Source organism: Schistocerca americana, chromosome 4 (assembly GCF_021461395.2).
Source record: "Schistocerca americana isolate TAMUIC-IGC-003095 chromosome 4, iqSchAmer2.1, whole genome shotgun sequence".
Lineage (NCBI taxonomy): Eukaryota > Metazoa > Arthropoda > Insecta > Orthoptera > Acrididae > Schistocerca > Schistocerca americana.
The window spans coordinates 341,396,758-341,418,682 of NC_060122.1; the positions used below are offsets into that span (position 1 = coordinate 341,396,758).

The 21,925-nt window shown below is 43.6% G+C and overlaps 1 protein-coding gene across 1 annotated transcript in view; it reads right to left on the reverse strand.

Annotated features, from left to right (window-relative positions):
• Window positions 1–713: 713 nt before the first annotated feature.
• The window catches only part of LOC124613938 (trypsin-1-like), a 58,729-nt gene continuing 37,517 nt past the window's right edge, over window positions 714–21,925 (reverse strand). The window contains exons 5-7 of the mRNA XM_047142690.1: window positions 17,701–17,814; window positions 8,989–9,138; window positions 714–1,476 (exon numbers count right to left, since the gene is read on the reverse strand). Of these exons, the coding sequence (XP_046998646.1) occupies window positions 1,324–1,476; window positions 8,989–9,138; window positions 17,701–17,814 (417 nt within the window). The 3' untranslated portion in view covers window positions 714–1,323. The remainder of the gene's footprint in view (window positions 1,477–8,988; window positions 9,139–17,700; window positions 17,815–21,925) is intronic.

The following is a 21,925-nucleotide window of genomic DNA, read 5'->3' on the forward strand; positions in this document are numbered from 1 at the left end:
CATATGATTTCAGTTATGTTTCATTGTTGCTATGTTTATCATGCAAATAAGAACAAATATTATCCACCTTTTGCTACTGTGTACCCTGTTGTTGTGCTAATGTGACATATATAATTTGTGAAATGATTTGCGGATAAATAAAAAACTGACATTTCACTGCCATAGACATTACACGAGACTTATATTGGATGAAGCAGTACGTTTGTTCTGTACAACTTGTGTCATTGACAGTTAACATCTCAGATTTCATTTATTCTTCACACTATAGTGTTTTAACTTACAATGATATTCCGTATTACACATCCAGGTCAAAAAATATTTTGCACTTCTTCTCTTAACCAACAGTTCATACTCGTGAAAGCACAACGTGTTCACAAGACAGATATCTGAAATTCCTAAGGCGTTACCTCCATGTCCATATTATCTGTTGTGAGGCCTCCATACAACTGTCTCATGAATCAGTGCTGAGAGTGCTACACCACCAGTTGTTAAATGTGTGATGTTTTTAGCACATAATGTTTCGCGACTACGATGCCCAACTATCAAATGCTTAGAGCTGCTACGCCAACCATTAAGCACTTTTTAATTGGATCACGTAGTCGCGAAACATGTTGGGCTAAAAATATCACACATTTGACAAGTGATGACGTAGCATTCTCAGCACCATTGTGTTCATATAATTAGTCTAAAATGATCTGTAGATGCTCTCTTGAAACAGTAATTGATGTATGAGCTTTATTGCTTTTGCAATGCAGTTCTGAAAGCAAAAATATGCAAATTGTTTAATATGATGAAAGTAACATTCAAACATATTGTACAGAAAGTGTTATAAACTTCCTTGAAAAATTAACAGATGTTTCTCGTCGGATGCAGATAGCAATCCCTATGGAAGCGAAGATGACCTTAATTGTCATGATAAGAAGTTAGAGAACGAAAAGCTCTTACACAGTACATATGTCGCCAATTTTCACATACACCCTTTACTTAACGATGAATGATGAATGGAAAGAGAGAGAGAGAGAGAGAGAGAGATAGTTGTTCCTTTCAAGTGTTTCACACTACTCTACCTCGAATTACGTAGCCAGCAATCTAATACCGTTTTTTGTAAATGCTTTCAGATCGGACATTTGAAACGATTTAATGTTCACAAGATGCTGAGGCTGATTGCAATTTCATAAACCTGCAGGAGAAACTAATACCAATTTCACAGTATATAGCTCATATTTTGTAATCACATAAAGAAATCCGGAAATTACATATGTGCAGATATCACATGTTAATCACACTAAAGCGGATGCCTGTTTTTTCAGTGGTGAGAATTCTTTAAGATCTGCCAGTCGTCTCTTTGATCCAGTCTATGTAGTACGAAACTTCGACGTAGACCCCAGGAGATCCCTCTGTAACGCAAGGCTTCCTGGACCACGATACTATACCGATCTGAGTGCCGTTCACTAACAGCGGTCCACCTCCATCCCCCTGAAAAAGGGAAACAGAGAACTCGATAATTGAACATGCAAAAAGTGTAATGCTACATTTGATATGATTCGAAGCATCCATTTCAGCGCTTTAACGTCGCTCACACGCAGATCAATCAGAAAATTCAGGTAAGTTTGTAATTTTAGTTATCTTTTAAGATACTTCTAATCAATGAGGAACATTTTACAAACACTATTACCTGACTGATGACAAATGTTAATGGCTTTATTTATTGTTTCAGCGAAGAAAATATCCATTGAACTAAAACTCTTTGACCACTTGAAGAAAAATGTAAGTTTTATCTTTATTATTACTTGACGTCGATGTTGCTGGACATTGTGCTTTACAAACATAAGTCGGGATATATCTCCAAAGAGGACCAATGTCTGAATAGTTTTGGGAAATCAAGGAAAACTGATCCGGAGAGAGGACCACGATTTTAAACCTTCTCAGTCCGATTGTGACTGCAGCTCGTCGTGCAGTCTTGTCAACAATTTCTGCTTCATTTATGTGCTCTTTTCTGCTGTTGTCTTCATGCGTCATAAAGCTGCATTCGTTTAACAATGCATTAAGTCATAAAAAAGGCATTGTTATAGTTCAAAGGCCACACTCTAAACAACGCAACGTATCTGGAGCAATTTTAAACCTTTATGTGACAATATGTTGCAGCAAACTTGCTGACATCTTGCAAGTAAATCCTCATTTCCTAATGGCAGTTTTAATTTCTAGGAACAGTAAATATACTGAAAGCGAAATATCTTGTTGCAGAATTGATAGGGCTCAATGAAACGTGCAGGCAATAATACCATATACTTTTGGAGGGTCCTTTCATTACTTGTCTTTGTGAAGCTACTGTATCCTGAAAAAGAGTTACTATTCCACATGTGTGAAAATACCAGTTTTGGCTATTGTCTGTGTGTACACTGGTGGAAATGTAAGTTAACATTTTCAACGAAGGCTACGCTTTGAGAGTGGACAATGTAATCCGGATATAGTCACCACAAATAAAAGTTTTAGAACGTAACTGAGAAAAATAAATTTAACAAGTAAACACTTCTGACCGGAGAGCAATGGGGTAATCGCAAACAGTACGTGCATTTGATTAATAGGTAATGGAATCAATACGATTAACTAATAGAAGGTGCGACTGAGTTTCCAGAACCCACTGATATGGAATATAAAGAAATTACCTACAGCGAATATCGTACAGGTTTACATGCGACAACGACGAGTGAAATTTGATGAAATTTAGTGGTAGGAACAAATACGTTAAATGAGGTGGACGTTGCACAGTAATTGAAACTAGGAACACCTTCGTAGTTGGAGTAAGAAAAGAGAATTAAGTTAGGGAGATGTGTAGGAGAAAGGGTAAGAAATTTTGTGATTAATTATAAAAGTTTCAACAGGGGTAAGTTTTGTAAACCACAACAAGAGAAGACTTAGGAAAGATGATTAAATACAAAAAGACTATAAGAGTAACACAAATGTGTAGGGACGGATGCCATAACTCTTGGCTACCGTTGTCTTGGATCAAAATTTAAGAAAGATGAAGAATAAGCCGCAGCAAAAGGAATCAAGCAAAATATCACTTATTAAATCACACTGAAATTCTGAAAAGTGGAGACAGATGAGCTAAGTAAAAGAATTGCTCATAGTTGAGGTGCAATACACACAGGAGAGGTGTGTGGCGACACGGCACGTTGCTTCGTTATCCGTAGGATTTGTTGTTTATAGCCACGATTGACGCTCGGCAGCGACGAGTGACGGAGACGTTAAAGTGGTGCGCTGCTGCTTCTATCAATTTAAAATGTGAAAATGCGAAATTAATTGGAGTGTAACGTAAACTGTAAACACGTCCTGTCCGTGCTATGTCACCGTCGCTCCTCCAACAGGCTTCCGCATCCTGTGTTCACTGCACCTGACATGATAAGCACATAAGAAGCAAACAATTAATACCAGCTAATATGCTATATATGCAAAAAATTGTCTTTGAAGAGAATGGGTAACTAAAGAAATAAATCAGTCTATGACTGTAAGAAGCAACTACTAGAATGCAGAAGATACGAAATGAAAGGAACCTGTACGAATTGCGAAGGAACGTAATCACAAGGAAATTAAAAGAAACAGATGTAGGGTTACTATGTTAGAAATTCAATAGCGAGATATCTGACGCTATTTCAAGGAAGGCAAAACTTGATGTCAGAAAACAATTTAAGGCTTCAACAGTAATCTGTACTCTGGTACCATTCGCAGGATTTGCACTTGATCCATTTTAGAGGCTTTTGTGTCAGTATCGATACATTTTAGGAAAGCGAGCTGCGTTAACTCGCACTGTGAACAGTTTCCTGTTATTATATATTATGTTACGTTTATTTATCGTACGGTAATGGCTACTCTATTTTCTGATGAGTGCAAATGTTTTTATCAGGTCATAATGATTCTGTGATTTGCCTTTTATCACAAATGTCGACTGTTACTTCTGATACATTTGCGTAAATGAGGAGAAAAATGACTGTTGGTGAATACATGCTCTCGAAAATAGTTTAGAGCCGAAATCGGCCAAAAGTGATCATACATACGTCAGTTATTTGCTAATATGTAAATCACTAGTGAAAAATTAGTATGCCTTTCTAAAATTTATGGCCGTAAAATCGAATACGATAAACTTACGTCAAGTACCTTGCTGCCTAGCCTTCGCTAACATCCTAAGAACGTGTCAATGGTGAACACCTGAAGTGCGAATGTGCACCCTCTGTTCAGAGTGACAGAGTGCAGGGTGAGCTGAAAGAATCGAGAGACATTAAAGTGGGAGGGAAAGTACTACGGCTTTACCGGGGCATTTACAAGTACACGTCAAGAAGAGACTTTGCTGGAACTAGGACTCCGGAACTGAACTGGATAATTTTATGACTTCTGTTCATTCCGGCAAATTAATCGTCTCTGCATATTTGTGACAGCAGTATATTTACTATATATCTCTTATGTTAGTCATAAAACGTCTTTCTTTTTTCCCATAGCTATTTGGAAAAGAATGTATACTGAATGGTACAGACACTACAAGGTTGGGGGTTCAATGGGAAATCCCCATGGTTTGCTCTGATACCGTACCCTCTGTACAATTTTCGCATAAGTGTTGTCTAATGAGATTATGGTTTTGTACGGATTATTATAGTGTGAGTAAGTACTTTGACTACGCGACTGATGAAATACATGCTTGTTTATGTAACTCATCAGCTGGAGTCAAAACCTGTGTTAAGGTGGTACTACTTTCGGTGTACGAGATGTGTGAGAAAACCAATGAGACTGGTTTTTTTATCTACTAAACATTTTTTGTTCACAAGGCGATATTGTGCGCTTCAAAGTATTTCCCTTCGACAGCTATATACCGGCGGAGTCGTTGTTACTAGTCTTGGTAGTAGCGCTGGAAGGCTTCAACTCGTACGACTCTTAACATGCTGTGAATGTTTTCCAGAATCCCAAAATGACATCACTTTAAGACATTTTTAACTGATATTAAAGGACTAAGATCAGGTATATAGGGTGGCAGCGGAAACACAGGAACGTCTTTCGAGGTTAAAAGTTCCGTGATGGAAGTGGTCGTGTGACATGGGACGTTGTCTTGATGTAGCATCCACTTGTTTGCAGTGTCTGGTATCACTCGATTCACCATTTTCCGAAGCCATTTAAGGACCTATTTGTGAAATACTTGGCTGAAAGCTTTACCTGAAAGGACAGGTTCCTCATACAAGATGCCCCTACTGTCAAAAAATCAAAGCAGTATTGTTTCGATATTTGATCTGCACATTCGAGCTTTTCTTCAGTCGAGAAGATGTCTCAGTGTGCCACTCCTCACTTTGCCGCTTTGATCAGGATCGTACTCAAAAATCCAGGACCACACGACTGAACCATTCGTGGTCATTGACGTTTCTACAAAGAAGGTCCAGCACACTTTTCATCGACTCTATTTCTGCTCAGTTCTGAGGTTTCTCGGCACTGTTTTGTCACAAAGCTTTGGAATGTGCGAAATTTCGGTCGTAATTTGATGTTTGGTGAATATGTTTAAGTTTAACAAGGCACCCATCATCCTTATTGTTAAATGTCGGTCTGATGTCACAAGAGCGTGCACATTTTTAGACTTTTCGTCTCCCTGAGTGAGCATAATGTTTAACGTGTTCTCGGCCGTCCAAAAATTATTTTTGCCAGCGAAAAACTTGTGCTTTTGATGATGTTCCCCATAGGCCTATTTCAGCTTTTCGAAAGTTACACTCGCAGATTCCCCAAGCTTATGACAAAAGCTGATGGCATAACGTTGCTCTAATTTCCACTGTTCCATGTTCGTAACTAAAACGCGGCGTTGCCAGGTCTCAGTGTTGTCAGACTCATTACTTGTCTCGCTCGCCTTATATATCTGGCAATACGTGCATTCCGAGAACCCAGTATCGTTGGCCAGAGGGGTTTACCTCACAGGTATTCTTCTGGCTTTGGCGTCTTTGGTTTGACTGAGGTCTTCAATAGGACCCATGGAAGAACTGAAAGGAGAATCTGTAGAGAGAGCTGGTGGTCAGCCTGTGTTCGCGAGCGACGCAGGAAGGACAGTTTTGGCTGCCGGTGGAACGGTCGCGTGTGTGAAGGAGCAGTAGACTAAAGGCGGAGCGTCGCGGGGAAGAAGGCTGCACCCAGGCGTGAGTGCTGACTTGGGAGCTGCTAGTGGCTGCTGCAATGCTTCACAGGAGCTTCGCGTTGTATGGCGCAACTGAGTCTCGGCGGGCCAGTGTGTGTCGTCTCACGAAATTGATTGTTGCAGCACTGAGTCGATGCGAGCTGCACTGCTGGCCATTACCGTTCTTGATGAGCCGCTTTATTTGAATGTTACCGCATGTTAGTTGTTCGTCAGTTTTCATCATTAGTGGTTACCATTAAAGCTCCGCTGCTCGCAATGTATTGTGTTCCTCCACCACGTCACCTTAGTTGTTATTTAATATGGCTTGGCTGTGCCGGTCTTCTTAGCCCCAGGCAGCGTCTCACATTCTGCGGAATTACCAGCTTGCTAATTGGTTGCTGGTATTATAATTGTGGAGCTCCTGCTCCCGAACAGAGGGGGGGGGGGGGGGGGAGGATAAAGTGTTCACCGTTTCAGAGTCGATCAGTGTAATCCTACTGTTTGTATAAGGTCTGAAAAATTGTTATCTTCGTTGAAAGACTGCTCTTTGCAACCGCACTATTTTCAATTGTATACATTCATTTAAAGATGTAAGTCTCTGTTGAGAATTGTTTAAGCCTGAGAAACTGTTAATTTTAGAGTTGTCTCAAGGTAATTTATTCTTCTATTTTAATCCACCGTTTACAGGTAAATGAGAATAATTCTTACCTTGATTTTGGAATGGATTTTTGTGCACGTTTTGAAAGCGAGGAGTTTGAATTGTGACCTTTGTAATCATTAGTTTAAATCAAATGTTAACGTTTCTCTTGCGCTCTTGTTATTGGTTATGACACAAATGAACTTGTTGATTGGTAGAATGGACTGTATTCATTTCTGTTTAGTTTATTTAGATCGCCTCAACACATTTGTGTAACATTTCTGAAGATATTCCATGCATAGCCCGGCACATAGGTCAGTTAAGGGGGCCGGCACATGACCAGCACGTCATATATTGTTTTTAATATGGTGTGGAAGTAACCTTCCATCTAAATATTAAGTTAAGTTACGGATGTATCTAAAAGTAATTTTCAAGTATCTGAAATTTTTGCCTCCATTTTTGCACTGAAAATTCTCAGTTACATTCTTTTTTAATTAGGCTCTGTTTTAACACTGGATAGGAGTCTGTTTTTCCATTAAGATTTTTGGACTTGAGTCTGTTTTGGTACTGAAATTTCTAAGAATGCCTGCAAAATAATATTTTGCTTGGTTGTTTCAAGTTAAATTATGTTTTAATATGCTTTAACTGAGCCTCTCTTTGAACACTGGGACTGAACCTGTGTACTATTTAGAATGCTGATCATCTGCTTGTACAAACAGATTTGGCTTAATCGTTTCAATAACTTTTGACTTAATTAACATCTGTCCAGAAATTTCTTATTATTGATCAGCATGCGGAACTTGTCAGTAAAACCACTAGTTCCTTAATTGTTCTATGCATGCTGCCAGGGTGGAGTGTCTCATTAAATAAATAAACAAAATACGTTTTTTGTGTATCCTCGACTGACACTTCTACTCCACCAGTCATATCACTTGTCCAACTTCTGGCACCAATAAAAAAAGTTCATTGTGGCAGTGTGCTTTCTGATGCAGTGCATATAGTTACCCCAACGTCAAGTTAAATAGGCTAGCATGAGTGATGTTATTGGATGTCAGCAACTAACGCTGAGGCTCGCCTATGTATCTTAATTTTATGGCAACTTACATAACACAAGAGAAAACAAAATGCTATAACCAATATTTTGACTAGTGCCAGAAAGCAGCCGGAAGCTGGTCCACGTATAGACCCCAACTAACAGTAACTATGTTTTTCACGGCAGCTGATGATGCAGGTAGATAAATATGAAACATGTTGCAGCTGACGGGCACAATAGTAATAAAAATATCTCTATGAAATATTCAGTGGTTTCTGCAGGCAGAAATATCTTACATACGGGAAGAAGACGGAATTACACTAGTATTGAGCATTGTCTTATGTAACTTTCTATTCAAACAAGTTTTTCACAGACACTCTCAGCTCCTAACGTCGGTAAAACTGTAAAGCGAAGTAATACACAGGAAACCAAAAACAGTAAACAAATAAAAGCGAACGAAGATAAATCTCCTGGGTAATTAGATTGCTTCACTTGCTCTCAAATGACTCTGAGCACTACGGGACTTAACATCTGAGGTCGTCAATGCCCTAGCACTTTGAACTACTTAAACCTAACTAACCTAAGGACATCATACACATCCATGCCCGAGGCAGGATTCGAACCTGTGACCGTAGAGGTCGCACGGTTCCAGACTGAAGCGCCTACAACCGCTCGGCCTGAGCGGCCGGCTCATTTGCTCTTGTATTCCCTCAAAAACTCGACGTTTCAACGTTCCTGCTGTAGTCTTTGTTAGTCTTGTGATGTTAAACCAGTCATGGGCATCACAGAGATTCTGAAGAATATACTAGCACAGGAGTCGAAAAATCAGGTTCTTCAGAAATTTAGGAGGATGAAAAATGAAATGAAAGATGATCGTGTGGCATTGTTGGCCGCGAGGCCCTATTCAGGCGGTTCGGCCGCCGTATTGCAAGTCCTTTTTAGTTGACGCCATTTCGGTAACTGGCGAGTCAATGATGATGGAGGACACACAACACCTAGTCCCCTGCCGGGAATCGAACCAGGGCCCCCTGTGTGGTACGTGGTAACGCTACCGCTACGCTATGGAGGCGGACCGTTACGAGGATAAAATGACGTGACCTGATCACCCGCGAGATTTGATTTTCATGGACAACAGCCAGTATATTCTTCAGACATGTACATAAACAGAAGAACGTAACTCACACTACATTCTCCCCTGCCTCCTTCGGGCATCCCGGCGCAGATGTCCTCCTCCAGGACCTGGTACTCGTAGCCTGCGTACGCCTCCTGGCAGTCCTCGTCTGACCACACCGGGATGTCAGCCTTCCGCAGTGTTTCAGCTGAAGATTCAGACTGGAACAATAATGTGCATCGATTTCACAAAGGGTTATAGAAACTAATAACAATTGGAAACTCCCTAAATCGACAACTTCACTCACATTATCATGGAACTGTGAATAAAATTTTATGCTTTCGAATTATTGGTAGCGTTCCTGCGTCCTTAATATCTTAGTCATTTAATTCCATATTCCGTGGACTATTAGCTGAATTTTCATCTCATTGATGTGGAATGTGTCAGTATAGAGGTTACGTGTTCAGGATTTGCCTGTCAGATTAGTGACACATTAGCTATTTACACTTCGTTAAGCACAAAGCTTGTTCAGGTATTATTGCGGAAAAGAACATTTTAGTCTTTAACACTATTCATACTACTCGTGAGAAACAACCCCGAGTTTAACATTAAGGGTGCCGGCCGAAGTGGCCGTGCGGTTAAAGGCGCTGCCGTCTGGAACCGCAAGACCGCTACGGTCGCAGGTTCGAATCCTGCCTCGGGCATGGATGTTTGTGATGTCCTTAGGTTAGTTAGGTTTAACTAGTTCTAAGTTCTAGGGGACTAATGACCTCAGCAGTTGAGTCCCATAGTGCTCAGAGCCATTTTTTAACATTAAGGGTAAAAACTGCGGCATGCTCACCAGCACTCCGATCGGAACGCAACCGTACGCACATGCACGGTCTGTGGGTGGCCTAGCTTCAGGGGGTTGTCCACTACCAGCACTGGGAAGGAATTACAAACTTGACCACCAGCCGGCTGCCCCCTCTGGTCGACCAGTGGAATCGTCCTGTTACATCCGCCCGTGGCAGCCACAGCAAGCCCTCTTTTCGAGGATGGTACTGCTACAGGCAAAGTACTTGACGATAAGATCACACTACATCTCAGAATCTCGTTCCAGCTCAGGTTTGCTGACAGGATACCACATTTCTCGGTCTCAGTCATGCTTGGGAAACTTATCCTTACCTCTCGGGTCTGCCACTATTTCCTGTTAGGCACCAGTACCACCTTTTTCCGTTCTTGTCGTGTCATTAGCATCAGGCCTCCTGTTGCATCTGGCCTTACTGTGACATTTCGGGTTTGATCTGTACTTAATGGAGCCTATATTTTTGGCCAGGTCTCCTTGAGTATGTCTTCTTTTCTTGACTGTGGTTGTAGTCTCTGTGCTCCTTACTCTTTTTCCGTCATCGTGAATATTTCTTCTTCAGAAATTCCGTCCTCAAACTTTCTGGTTCCGTTTTGACACTCCGTGTCACAATTTCACATACGCGTTGCGCCTTTCACTGGCGCGTCCATTCCTGAGGTTTTCCATCTCCGAGGTCATCCATTTCCGGGATCTGAGTCTGCGGTCATGCGGCCGCTAGAACGTCCGTCTGCAGGGCCCTCTGTTTGTGCGATTGTCCGTTTCTGGCCTGGCTATCTCAGAGGGCCGTCCATCGCAAGGGTTGTCTGGCCTTTGGCATCGACTGCCTCCATGGCTTTGGCGAGCTGTGGGAATTTCATACGCAACCAACTCCTCAGGTGCACTGTGCTCTTTCTCCTGGCCTCTCCGGCTTCACCAGTTTCCTCATCTGAACAGGGCGCTCTATTCTTCTTTCCGTCCATGAAACCTATTCTTCCTTTTCCATGGTTTTACACGGCCTATTCAATGCTTGCTCTTTTCTGTTTCTGACTGTTCTGTGCCATCGCTGTTGCCGTGATGTCCTGTCCTTCATTTGTTTCTAGGAGTATTGCCCATAAAGCAGTGCACCGCATTTTTTTCTCATCCGGAAACAGTGCTACGAATGCGAAACGCTAGTATGTATTATTTGAAGTCTCCTGAGTGAGCGCGCCAACTTTCTGTCACTTCCGACAGATAGCGTAGCTGCAGGGCAGTTTCAAAATGGTGTCTGTAGGTGATGTACGTTACAATTGAATTTGTCACTGCAGAGAAAGAAACTGTGGGGATTATTCACAAACGCTTGTGCAAAGTCTATGGAGCACATTCTGCCGACAGAAGTACAGTTAGTCGCTGGGCACGGAGGGTGAGGCCATCAGAAGGCAGTTGGGCGGAGCTCCATGATTTGCGCAGTCGGTGAGACCATCTACGGCTGCCACACTTGACATGTTGCAGCGAACTGGTGTTATCATTTGCGAGGATAGACGCATTACAACTCGGCAGTTGGCGCTGCATCTGTCAGTCGGCAAAGGAAGTTCACACAGTGAAGCACTGGCTCCGCCACCATGACAAGAATTGGTACCGACAGGGCATACACCCTCTTATTTTGCGATTGAGCATGGCAATAGAACGGGATGGAGATTACGTGGAAAAATAGAAAGTGCAGATAAAACGCCATTCTTTCGTGTGTGTCATTCTCATTATGTTCAATAAAGAATAGTTGAAGACAAAATTCGGTGCATTACTTTCTGGGCAAGCCTCGTACTTTTCAATTGAGCCTTCCCTTCCTCTTCACTGTTCGTCACCGTGACAGTGCCTTCTCCGACGCCTGTATGGTGTTGTCTCTCAACCTCGGTTCAGGTTCTTGGGTCTGTACCGCAGACACATTCCTTTTCATCCAGTTGAGGCACCACTCTCGTGTGAACATACATCGATACCACACCTTCGGGCTTCGAGTGGGTGCTGCCATCTCTCTCTCTCGCCAGCGGAGGGAGGGAGTATAGGCTATGTAGCACGAACTCAATGACTTTACTACTTCTTTCTCCAAGGTGAAAGGGGACGCAGGATCTTTGGATGCTAGCATGTTGTACCTGCACCTACACACTGACTGCACTGCAACCACTGAGGGAATTGGTACGGTGGTTAGCACACTGGACTCGCATTCCGGATGATGATTATTGAAATCCACATCCAACCATCCACATTTAGGTTTCCTGTGATTTCTCTAAGTCAATCCAGGCAAATGCTGGGATGATTCCTGCCCCATCCTTGAAGCAATCCAAGCTTGTATTTTGTATCTAACGACCTCGATGTCGACGGGATGATAAAGCCAAACCTTCCTGCAACCGCACACACACCTGTGTTCCTCAGGTAGCGTGGTTTCAGGCGTCTTCCAGTATCAGCATCTGCAGCCCAGTTACGATGACAACAGTTTTGGGTAGCAAGCCGGCAGAAAAGCAACAATAGCAACCTTGCTTGTTATCAATGGAAATACAGTAGGCAATCTCTATACAAGCTACTCTCGCCGACTTGCGGCGTTCCAGTCGACGACGGGAGGCGCAGCCTATGTGGGAATGTTTTCGCCAGTTGGTCACATGCCCGAATTGCCCACACTGTATACCTCCACTTCAGCAGGAAGTATGTTGGCTCGCGGCCTTTGAGAGTCATCGCGGGCAGTTGTTTCAGCAGCTCCATGGTTCTACATTGGGTGTAACGCCCGATAAGAGCCGTCCATCACCGATCTTGGATGAACTTTTTCTCTCGTTGGACACTGGCTTGCCGACGTAGGAGTTGTGCTACTTCTCACCTTGTTACGGGTTCATTTCATATGTTTCCAGTGGAGATAATCGACAGCGTTATCTCTTCCTGAAAGTCGCCTCGGAGCTGTACCCGATAATGTTATCTCCTCTTCTAACTGGATCTGTTTATTCTAACAATCTACCTAACTGCTATCATTCCTGCATACAACCTCAGCACTGGCTTACAAAAATTTCGCTGAAGTGGTTTAACGACTCGTGTAGCATCGTATCCTTTCACAAATGCAAACATTCAAGGCTGAATAAGTCTCATATCAGTGGGTTTGGTAGCGTACTACAAAACACGTTCATACGGCTTACTCTTATAACTTTGTAATATGATGCCAGACACGGAACTCAATGATATTACTTTTCTGACTTGCAATCTGTTTACAGCCCATCTTTTCTTAGGAATTAATTACATTTAAAACATATTTTAATAGACTGTTGCTTGTGGGCTGTTGATAAATTCTTCCGTGATTTTTTCTTAGGTTTCGACGTATCTTAGTAGCGTAGCAAAGTCTGTGCTTCAGAGGTGTCCCTGCAAGAGATGGTAAGCACAAAGATTCATAGGGAGGCCTACTTCAGATCGACAGAACGTTCCAACATCAAAGGGTGAATTATTCTGACTTCGTAGCTTCCAGCACCTGCAGGAGACGCACAGCTACTGCAATTTATTTAGAGTTGCATTTAAATAGTTAGTTACCGATTGTGCACATCTTACAAAATGGTGCATATAGATTATTATAGTGTGTAAAATATACAAAATACTTTATTGTTGCCGCGCGGGATTAGGCGAGCGGTGCAGTCATGGGCTGTGCGGCTGATCCCGGCGGTGGTTCGAGTCCTCCCTCGGGCATGGGTGTGTGTGTGTTTGTCCTTAGGATAATTTAGGTTAACTACTGTGTAAGCTTGGGGACTGATGACCTTAGCAGTTATGTCCCATAAGATTTTACACACATTTGAACATTTTTGAACTTGATTGTTTAGTGACACTAGTTAGACCGTGCACCTTCTTTACGAGTCTGATAGCCAAGATTACCTTTATTATTATGAAAATACAGATCTTACAAGTATTGTTAACACTAAGTTGTACGACACACTACAATATCACCCTAACACCGTCTAGCACCGACTGCAACCCTCATATTGTCCTCTATTGCGCGGGGAAGAGGGTACACAAATCCCTTCAGGTGTTCTACATCCAGCCAAAATTACTCACAACTGATCAGATCCCGTGGAGCCACTAAACTGTGAGGCTGTCGCTATGTTTCCTCAGCTATTTCATACAATCCGAGGTATTATTATGGGGTAAAGATCGGTCAGTGTAGCGGGGCAGCTGGGATGTGATAACATGCCTGAGTGTTCGTCAAAGTGAGAACGTATGCGTGCACGTCTGTGGCAAGGCTGTTGTTTTGAAAGACGAATGAGTCAACAGCACGTTCAATTATGAAGATTTAGAAGGGGATCAACACTTGAAGGATGATAAATTTGAAATAAACGTCCTGGTTTACTCCATATGACCACAGAGCCATTTCCAACTGGAACTGCAGCCTTTACACACAGTGGTTCAAAGGGCTCATTCTGCTGTTGGTGCGATATCGCCTCGCACTAACTGTGAGAGGCAAAATCTCAGTTATAAGAATCACACAACTTGAATTCTGTCAGCTGCTGGCCATTGAAGATGTATAGCTTTTGGGGCCAATGTGAACAACGGACATTTTCGAGGTATCTGACTTCAAATATCCACTGAATGCACTTCCCGCGTAACTTTCCTCGGAGATCAGTTGGAATGGAACTATAATCACTGACAGCAAAAATTCCTATCGCGTTAGAAACCGATTGTCGTTGATGAAGTGTTACACCCGTGTCCGATCCTTGTCGGTTAAGTCGAGTACACAAAGTTACATGGCTGCAAATGGTACGTAGTTTCTTCTAGAGGTGTTGGACAGTCCGTGTCGATGCACCAACAAATCGGATATCTCCTTTCACAATGTGTTCATCTACATCTATGCTCCGCAAACCATCTGACGGTGTGTGGCGAAGGGTACTTTGTGTAGTGATAGACACCCCTGGGGTTGTGAAGCAGCTGAATGGGTTGAAAATAAATAAATCGCCAGGTCCTGAATGGCATTCCAATTCGGTTTTACAGAGAGTACTCTACTGCCCTGGCTCCTTACTTAGCTTGCTTTTATCGCGAAACTCTTGCCCAACGTAAAGTCCCGAGCGACTGGAAAAAAGCGCGGTTGACGTCTGTATATAAGAAGGGTAGAAGGACGGATCCTCTAAATTACAGACCAATATCCTTAACATCGGTTTGTTGCAGGATTGTCGAACATATTATCAGTTCCAATATAATGAATATCCTTGAGACAGAGAAGTTGCTGTCCATGCATCAGCACGGCTTTAGAAAACATCGCTCCTGCGAACCGAAACTCGCCCTTTTTTCACATGATATCTTGAGAACCATGGATGAAGGGTATCAGGCGGATGCCATATTCCTTGACTTCCGGAAAGCGTTTGACTCGGTGCCCCACTGCAGACTCCTAACTAAGGTACGAGCATATGGGATTGGTTCCGAAGTATGTGAGTGGCTCGAAGACTTCTTAAGTAAGTAATAGACCCCAGTACGTTGTCCTCGATGGTGAGTGTTCATCGGAGGTGAGGGTATCATCTGGAGTACCCCAGGGAAGTGTGGTAAGTCCGCTGTTGTTTTCTATCTACATAAATGATCTTTTGGATAGGGTGGATAGCAAAATGTGCGGCTGTTTGCTGATGATGCTGTGGTGTACGGGAAGGTGTCGTCGTTGAGTGACTGTAGGAGGATACAAGATGACTTGGACAGGATTTGTGATTGGTGTACAGAATGGCAGCTAACTCTAAATATAGATAAATGTAAATTAATGCAGATGAATAGGAAAAAGAATCCTGTAACATTTGAATACTTGACACATTCACGTCGATTAGATATTTGGGCGTAGCATCGCAGAGCGATGTGAAGTGGGACAAGCATGTAATGGCAGTTGTGAGGAAGGCGGTTTGTCGTCTTCGGTTCATTGGTAGAATTTTGGGAAGATGTGGTTCATCTGTACAGGAGACCACTTATAAAACACTAATACGACCTATTCTTGAGTACTGCTCGAGCGTTTTGGATCGCTATCAGGTCAGATGGAGGGAGGACCAGAAGCAATGCAGAGGCGGGCTGCTAGATTTGTTACTGGTAGGTTTGATCATCACGCGAGTGTTACGGAAATGCTTCAGGAACTCGGGTGGGAGGGAATCTCTAGATGAAAGGAGGCGTTCTTTTCGTGAATCACTACTGAGGAAATTTAGAGAACCAGCATCTGAGGCTGACTGCAGTACAATTTTACTGCCGCCAACTTACATTTCGCGGAAAGACCACAAAGATGAGATAAGAGAGATTAGGGCTCGTACAGAGGCATACAGGCAGTCATTTTTCCCTGGTTGTGTTTGAGAGTGGATCAGGGAGAGAAGATGCTAGTTGTGGTAAGAGGTACCCTCCGCCACGCACCGTGTGGTGGATTGCGGAGTATGTATGTAGATGTAGATGTAGATGTACCACTGTCACGTCCCTCGTCTCCTATTACAGTCGCGAATGATGCCAAGGAAGAACGATTTTTGGTTAGCCTCTGTGGGAGTTCGCGTCTCTAATTCTAGTTCACGTCTTCCCTTCGACCCATGTGACTCCAGTAGCTCCATACAACCGACTGTCACACACACGCCACGAGTTAAGTCAGCGGTTTAGTGTCACATAACTGCCGGGTATAAGATCTGTACCCTCCGCAGCACTCCAAAGCAACCAATGTGCTACTTAAGTGGGTCACTAGTATATTCTACAACAGCTTTACGCTTTTTCCAGTTCAATTTCGTATCAGCGCGCACAAAGAAATATCAATCCAGCTTCTTCACAGAAATTTTGTCCAGATACTGAATTTGTCGATGGTCTTTTCTCATTTGTTGTAAGAACAGAACATACTGTGACATTACAGATCTACAGATATAGCGGAATGACAACACTTGTAATTTATTGCTATATTTACTGAGAATTTCTTACATTACTGTCTCTTCAGTTGGAATATTTATAGCGCTTTCCATTTGAGAAATAAAATCACTACGCTAGTACTGATATACATACATAGTACTGAGATGCATAGATCTTTTCGGCACACTTGCTCAAATCGGTGTCCTGAAGAGAGAGAGTGTGTGTGGGGGGGGGGGGGAGGGGAGGCGGATAGGGGGTGGGTGTTATTGAACTGTTTTCTGTAACATGAAGTTGACTTTAGCATACTGAGTTTCCATGGTATTTTTGAGCTTGTATACCTTTCTTCAGATTACAGTTTTCGTTGTGGTATGTACCCTGCGTGGCCTCCAGCTGTTTTTTTTTCAGTATCGTCACGCACTTTTAAATTTTTACGTACAAATTGTATTAATTTAACTGTTTAAGCTAATAATCTTTCTAGCCCGCATAAATCTTTATTTATCACCCCATTTTAGTCGTAATGAATCTGATGAGGCTTCCCAGTGTACGCTTCATTGATGTTGGTATGGGATTCTGTGGGTCTGTGTGTGGGGGTGGGGGGGGGGGGTTGGGGGGATAGGATGGGGGGGGGGGGGAGAGACGGAAGGGAGCGCTCTTCACAACAGACGTCTGCCGTTGGTGAGCCTTCAGTAGCGGTTGCTTCCGCACTGGCATCCGATCGTCGTGACTGGTCACATTTCTAGGTGCCAGGGTTATATCTCGCTTTTAACCATCTGACGGAAGTTAGAGTCATGCAGATTTTCAAACACGATGAAAAGGTCAGAGAGCCTGGATCTAACCATTTACCTTTCCTTTTGCACGTCATTTACGCCGGTTTCCAGTCGAACTAAGGCCTCGTAACCAAGATGTTTACTCTCTCTAAGCTCATCATCATCATCATTAGCTGTGATAGTATTGATGAGCAGTTTGTACAGAAACTACTGTTTTTGATGCATATTATAATCTGTAGAGCAGCACGCTGAGATACGCTGCAACAGTACAGCTCATAGAAATTCATTCCGTGTTGTTCTTATGTACAGGATTTTCACTGATAATCGCGTTTTTCTGCTGTTGTGAGTTGACGCTGGCTCACCTCTGTAGCTCCCCATCCGACCACGGTGGCTATGGTCCCGCCGGCTGTCTGCTGTCCCTGTTCCGGTAGAGGCACTGGCTGTATTCTGGGACCCAAAGTGAGAGGCTGCACCAGCTGGAATCAGTGAAAAGAATCGCTGTTAATACATTTTCCATCTTACTGTTAACTGGTGATCAGATGAAACGGATATTTGAAATATAATACATAAAATACAAACTCGTTTGGCTGTTAACATAGTGCCAATCTGTAACAGACGGCATTAGAGATATAGGTATTTCAAATCCATTTAGCGTGGCAAATTGTGATGAGTGAGCATTTGTGTCTTCAATTGTGATGAAGATGACAAAACGGCAAGTAGCCTGCACGTCCTGAACAGAACTTTTGGGTCCTCTGGGCTTTAAGTCCCCATCTGGCGGACTGGTTACCAACAGCAGAATCATTCCATGAGTCATTGACCAGAGTTGTGGAAATCAGGCAACGATTTGGTGTTCAGCCATATACTGGTAATAATACACTCCTGGAAATGGAAAAAAGAACACATTGACACCGGTGTGTCAGACCCACCATACTTGCTTCGGACACTGCGAGAGGGCTGTACAAGCAATGATCACACGCACGGCACAGCGGACACACCAGGAACCGCGGTGTTGGCCGTCGAATGGCGCTAGCTGCGCAGCATTTGTGCACCGCCGCCGTCAGTGTCAGCCAGTTTGCCGTGGCATACGGAGCTCCATCGCAGTCTTTAACACTGGTAGCATGCCGCGACAGCGTGGACGTGAACCGTATGTGCAGTTGACGGACTTTGAGCGAGGGCGTATAGTGGGCATGCGGGAGGCCGGGTGGACGTACCGCCGAATTGCTCAACACGTGGGGCGTGAGGTCTCCACAGTACATCGATGTTGTCGCCAGTGGTCGGCGGAAGGTGCACGTGCCCGTCGACCTGGGACCGGACCGCAGCGACGCACGGATGCACGCCAAGACCGTAGGATCCTACGCAGTGCCGTAGGGGACCGCACCGCCACTTCCCAGCAAATTAGGGACACTGTTGCTCCTGGGGTATCGGCGAGGACCATTCGCAACCGTCTCCATGAAGCTGGGCTACGGTCCCGCACACCGTTAGGCCGTCTGCCGCTCACGCCCCAACATCGTGCAGCCCGCCTCCAGTGGTGTCGCGACAGGCGTGAATGGAGGGACAAATGGAGACGTGTCGTCTTCAGCGATGAGAGTCGCTTCTGCCTTGGTGCCAATGATTGTTGTATGCGTGTTTGGCGCCGTGCAGGTGAGCGCCACAATCAGGACTGCATACGACCGAGGCACACAGGGCCAACACCCGGCATCATGGTGTGGGGAGCGATCTCCTACACTGGCCGTACACCACTGGTGATCGTCGAGGGGACACTGAATAGTGCACGGTACATCCAAACCGTCATCGAACCCATCGTTCTACCATTCCTAGACCGGCAAGAGAACTTGCTGTTCCAACAGGACAATGCACGTCCGCATGTATCCTGTGCCACCCAACGTGCTCTAGAAGGTGTAAGTCAACTACCCTGGCCAGCAAGATCTCCGGATCTGTCCCCCATTGAGCATGTTTGGGACCGGATGAAGCGTCGTCTCACGCGGTCTGCACGTCCAGCACGAACGCTGGTCCAACTGAGGCGCCAGGTGGAAATGGCATGGCAAGCCGTTCCACAGGACTACATCCAGCATCTCTACGATCGTCTCCATGGGAGAATAGCAGCCTGCATTGTTGCGAAAGGTGGATATACACTGTACTCTTGCCGACATTGTGCATGCTCTGTTGCCTGTGTCTATGTGCCTGTTGTTCTGTCAGTGTGATCATGTGATGTATCTGACCCCAGGAATGTGTCAATAAAGTTTCCCCTTTCTGGGACAATGAATTCACGGTGTTCTTATTTCAATTTCCAGGAGTGTAGTTTCTTCTATCACCAGGGTTCTAACCAGCTACATCTGAGTTGAATGTCACTGCACAAGCCCACCGTAGCAATTGGCGAAATAAAATAGGCCCTTGAAATGTATTGGGGACAATCTAGATAGGTACATCAAATTTTTACTCAGTGCCACAACTGTGGAAACGTCGTACACTCACGACTTCTCAAAAAATTGTGGGATTCCTTCTGACCTTGAAGCTATTATTTGGGTTGGGTTATTGGCTCTACAGATGCTGAATAATATGAATATTACCGAACTATCACTTAAATAAATCATGTTTGCAGTTATTTACAGAAAAGTCGAAGAACTGGTAGAGGTCATCCTCGGGGAAGATCAATTTGGGTACCGGAGAACTGTAGTAATACGAAAGGTATTAGGGGTTTACTGACCCTACAAATTATCTGCCAAGACACGTTAAAAAGAGGCAAACGTACGTTTTTGGCAACTGTAGGCTTAGAGAAACCTTTTGACAATGCTGACTGGAATACACTCTTTGAAATTACGAAAGCAGCGGGGGTGAAATGTTATTTACAACTCGTACAGAAACCATATGACAATGAAAGCAATCGGAATGCGTGAAAGAGAAACGGTGGTTGAGAAGGGAGTGAAAGAAGGTTGTAACCCACCCCTGATATTATTCAGTCTGTACGCTCAGCAAGCATTAAAGAAAACCAAAGAAATTTTGGAGAAGAAATAAGTTTACCGATGAAATTGTAATCCTCTCACTGACAGCATAGGACATGGAATAGCAGTTGAACGGAGTGAACATTGTCTTGAACGGAGGATGTAAGACGAGCACCAACAAAAGCAATGGCTAATGCAATGTAGTCGAATTGGATCACGCAATGTTGAGGGAATTAGATTAGGAAATGAGACACTAAAAGAAATAGCTGTGTTTTGCTGTTTGGACAGTACAACAGAGGAGATGGCCGTGGTAGAGAGTGTATGAAACGTGCACTGGCAATGGAACCAAGTACGTTCGTGAAGAAGAGAAATTTGTTGACATCGAATATAAATTTAAGTATTAGTTTGGATTGAGTTTTGTACGGAAATGAAACGTGGGTGATAAGCGGTACAGAGAAGAAGAGAATAAAAGCATCCGTAATTTGCTGCTACAGAAGAATGCTGAAGATTAGATGTGTAGATCCCACGGCCAATGAGGAGGTACTGATGACAACTGGGAAGGAAATAAACAGAGGGGATCGGTCGATAGGTCACCTACTGAGACATGAGGGAAACGCTAATTTAGTATTCGAGGGTACTGTGTATTTGGAAAGGGGAGGCAGAGCGAGACGAAGGGATGAAAACAAAAAAACAGGTTGAAACGAATGTTGGTTGCAGTAGTTATTCGGAGATGAAGAAGTTTGAAACGAAGAAGGTTGGACTGGACAGAGTAACGTGAGAATGTATAAAACCATCTTCGGACTGAAGACCACAACGTCAACAATGATTCTATTTCAGTGTCATTCGAATCAGTCCCATGAACCGTTCATGGTTGTAGCAGGACATGGGTTAGAAAAGAAATGGCAAACGCCGTTGTCCAATAATCAGTCCAGTTGAAGCGGCAACACAATGGATAGTTTTCGAGGAGAACGACCTGTGGCATCGCTCGGCATGCGCATCACATTATCCCGGAAAAGACCTGTCGGGTGATTGCAAGCACTTGATATAGCTAACAATTTAGATTCTTTGCTAAATTTATTCTGGAAATATCAGCATATAAGGAGTATGACACACCTAGCCAATGAATTACAATCGGCAGCAAGAGCACCTTCAAAATTTATGACGACTTGGTTACAAATCTGAGTTTATGCCAATTGTTTCGGAAGAAGCGTAAGATAGAGATCGAAATGTGTTGATTTTTGAACCACATAAACTCACAAAATCTCTGCGCACTTCTTTTAGGAACAGTGATAAAATGTTGAAGTAACATTTTACACACGACTGCGTCTCGTTTATCGGGAAATACGTGAGGCTCACTTCCATAACCGTTAATAGTGATCGCGTGTGGGCTTTCGTCATGCCATGTACGGTGTGAACATTAATAAAACAGACAAACTACAGGAACGGTTTCCAGACTGGAAATGGAGAACAAATGTCCTGTAAAAAATGTCCTGCCAAAATATGTTCGGAAATGAATCGTTTCCACGGTAGATGGCACTGACGAACGGCAGTTCCTCTGACCACTTCCCCTGTGTTACTTGCGTGTTGCAGGCTGTGTGACTGACGCCGCCTACTGTAAGCAGCATGACCGGAACAAACCGAGATAGTG